Source organism: Beta vulgaris, chromosome 1 (genome assembly GCF_026745355.1).
Source record: "Beta vulgaris subsp. vulgaris cultivar EL10 chromosome 1, EL10.2, whole genome shotgun sequence".
Lineage (NCBI taxonomy): Eukaryota > Viridiplantae > Streptophyta > Magnoliopsida > Caryophyllales > Amaranthaceae > Beta > Beta vulgaris.
In genome coordinates, this window is record NC_079202.1 from 47,578,636 (window position 1) to 47,581,257 (window position 2,622).

A 2,622-nucleotide genomic window follows, 5' to 3' on the forward strand; every position below is an offset into this window, starting at 1 on the left:
CTCAAATTCTTGTGGTTTACTCTTCTCCTACACACTTCCCCTTTAATGAAAGGGCACTTTAGAGATTTTTCCATGCCAGCCCATACAATGATGGGTCCACACGCGTATCTATAGGAATTGTCGTCCTTTTCCGTGCCTCCGAATTAAATTTTTTGTGTCTTTTTCTCACTACCTTCCCCTTCACCTCATCCAATCTCAATTTCATCCACCTATATAAACCCCTCCACATCTCTCCCATTCTCATTCATCCAATACAACCCCAACTTCTCTCTCTTAAGCCTTTAACTCCAATCAAACAAATTCCATTAAAACTTTAAAAATGGCCTCATTCTCATCCTCCACTTCAACCACTCAAAAACTCTCTATTTTCCTCACCATTTTCTCTCTCCTCCACCTCATCTCCGCCGCAAGAAACACCCCATTAGAAGACCCCGCCACCACTTCTCTCCTTCAATACCACCAGGGCCCACTTCTCTCCGGTAAAATCACCGTCAATCTCATTTGGTACGGTAAATTCACACCCTCTCAAAAAGCCGTCATCTCCGATTTCGTCACCTCCCTGTCACCCAATACTCCCACCACCAAATCTCACATCCACCACCCATCAGTCTCCACGTGGTGGAACTCCATTGGCCGATACTACCACATCGCAAACAAAAAAGCCTCCACACTTTCTCTCTCCTTAGGCAAACAAATCTCCGACGAGTCTTACTCCTTAGGGAAGTCCCTCACCAGCAAACACCTAGTAGAACTCGCCTCCAAAGGCGCAAAATCCAACGCAGTCAACGTTGTGTTGACCGCATCCGACGTGGCAGTCGATGGGTTCTGCTCAAGCAGGTGTGGGACCCACGGGTCTAACTCACGTATGGGTCGTGACAAGTTCGCTTACATTTGGGTGGGTAACTCCGAAACTCAATGTCCGGGTCAATGTGCGTGGCCCTTTCACCAGCCCATTTACGGCCCACAAAACTCACCTTTAGTTGCTCCCAATAACGATGTGGGCCTTGATGGGATGATTATCAACTTGGCCTCTTTGATGGCTGCTACTGTGACTAACCCGTTTGGAAATGGGTTTTATCAAGGCCCAAAAGAGGCCCCACTTGAAGTGGCTTCAGCTTGTACTGGGGTTTATGCGAAAGGGGCTTATCCAGGGTATGCTGGTAATTTACTAGTGGATGCGACAAGTGGAGCTAGTTATAATGCAAATGGGGTGAATGGAAGGAAATATTTGTTACCTGCTTTGTATGATCCTTCAAGTTCAACTTGCTCTACTTTGGTGTAGAGATTAAAATAGTAGTAGAATGAGATATTTTTAATTAAGGTAGAAAAAGAAAACGATATATTGTAGTAGAGAGGTAGAAGAATTCATTCATTCATTTTGTTTATTTTATTGCAATTTTACCAATATTATTTAATGAGCAAATTGCTTAATTTGCTATTATATCGAAACAAATTGCCTTCCCATGTTTCTGATTTGTCTCCTTTATTCATTATAAGTATTTACTGAAGTAATAACAATTAGAAAATGATCACTATTATTAATTTGCGAGCTTTACTTTGGAATTTGGGAGTATGTCAGTAAACTAGCCACGGAACCAACCAAGTTTTCTTTAGTAAATAAATATAAATAGGACATTGATTGAGTGACCCTAAGGGTTGCCAACCCTTTTATTATTGAATTTTCATTGGTTAGGAATACATTAAAATAGTATTTTTATATCTCTTCTCTCCTCAATTATTACATACATATTATTCCCTCCGTCCCATAATATAGTGTTTGCATTCCTCTTTGGGTGTCCCAATATGTTGTGCCTATTTCTTTTTTATCAATTTCTTTGGATTAAATTATCCTTCATTTCTACATAAAACTTTCCAAAATACCCCTACTTTCTTTTAAAATATGTGCCCCTATTTATTGTTTTACACCATTCCAAGGTATATTTATTGCTCTTTCATTTTATTTAAAGGAAAAAGAAGAAAAAAACTAGTTTCAAGACAAAAATACCCAATAAACATTTACTTAAACATATATTTTTGTGAAATCTTAAAACTCTTTCCATTTTCCTTAGTTCTTGTGAAAAATGAGAAGTGAGCACTATATTATGGGACGGAGGGAGTAATATTTTATTCTAATGTGTTTAAGAGGGTTGACAACCCTAAGGGTTACTCAAACATTTTCCATTTGATAGTTTTATAGAAGTATTTAAATTATAATAACTGACACTACAAAGTTGTCAATTGTTATTATTTATTTATTTAGAGAGCTCAAGAATAAGTGATGATAATCGATTTCAAAATCTCCTGAAATTGAAGGAGAACGTCTAATCAATTGAGTTTTCACTCACCCTAAACAATTGTCAATTGTTGAGTGTGAAGATAGATGAAGATGGGAAACAACGGTCACAACTCCAATGTCAAATTGTTGAGTATAAAGATAAAAAGCTGATGAAAGTAGACCTGTGAAACGGGAAACAATGGTCACATGCATTTGAAATTGGATAAATCGGTAGAAATTTGGAATTACTTTGCCAAAAACTCGAAAGGAGGATGGTTGGGCTTTAGTGGAGCCTGTTTGTCTAGTCAAAGAGTGAACTCATAAGGGTGACTTCGTGTAGCTATTTG

The 2,622-nt window shown here is 38.3% G+C and overlaps 1 protein-coding gene across 1 annotated transcript; it reads left to right on the plus strand.

Moving 5' to 3' along the window:
• The first annotated feature begins 231 nt into the window (after window positions 1–231).
• On the plus strand, window positions 232–1,468 carry LOC104892013 (protein EXORDIUM). The gene has a single exon (XM_010677825.4). It carries the CDS (start codon window positions 320–322, stop codon window positions 1,280–1,282), a length of 963 nt encoding a protein of 320 aa, XP_010676127.2. The 5' UTR covers window positions 232–319; the 3' UTR covers window positions 1,283–1,468.
• The last annotated feature ends 1,154 nt before the right edge of the window (window positions 1,469–2,622 follow it).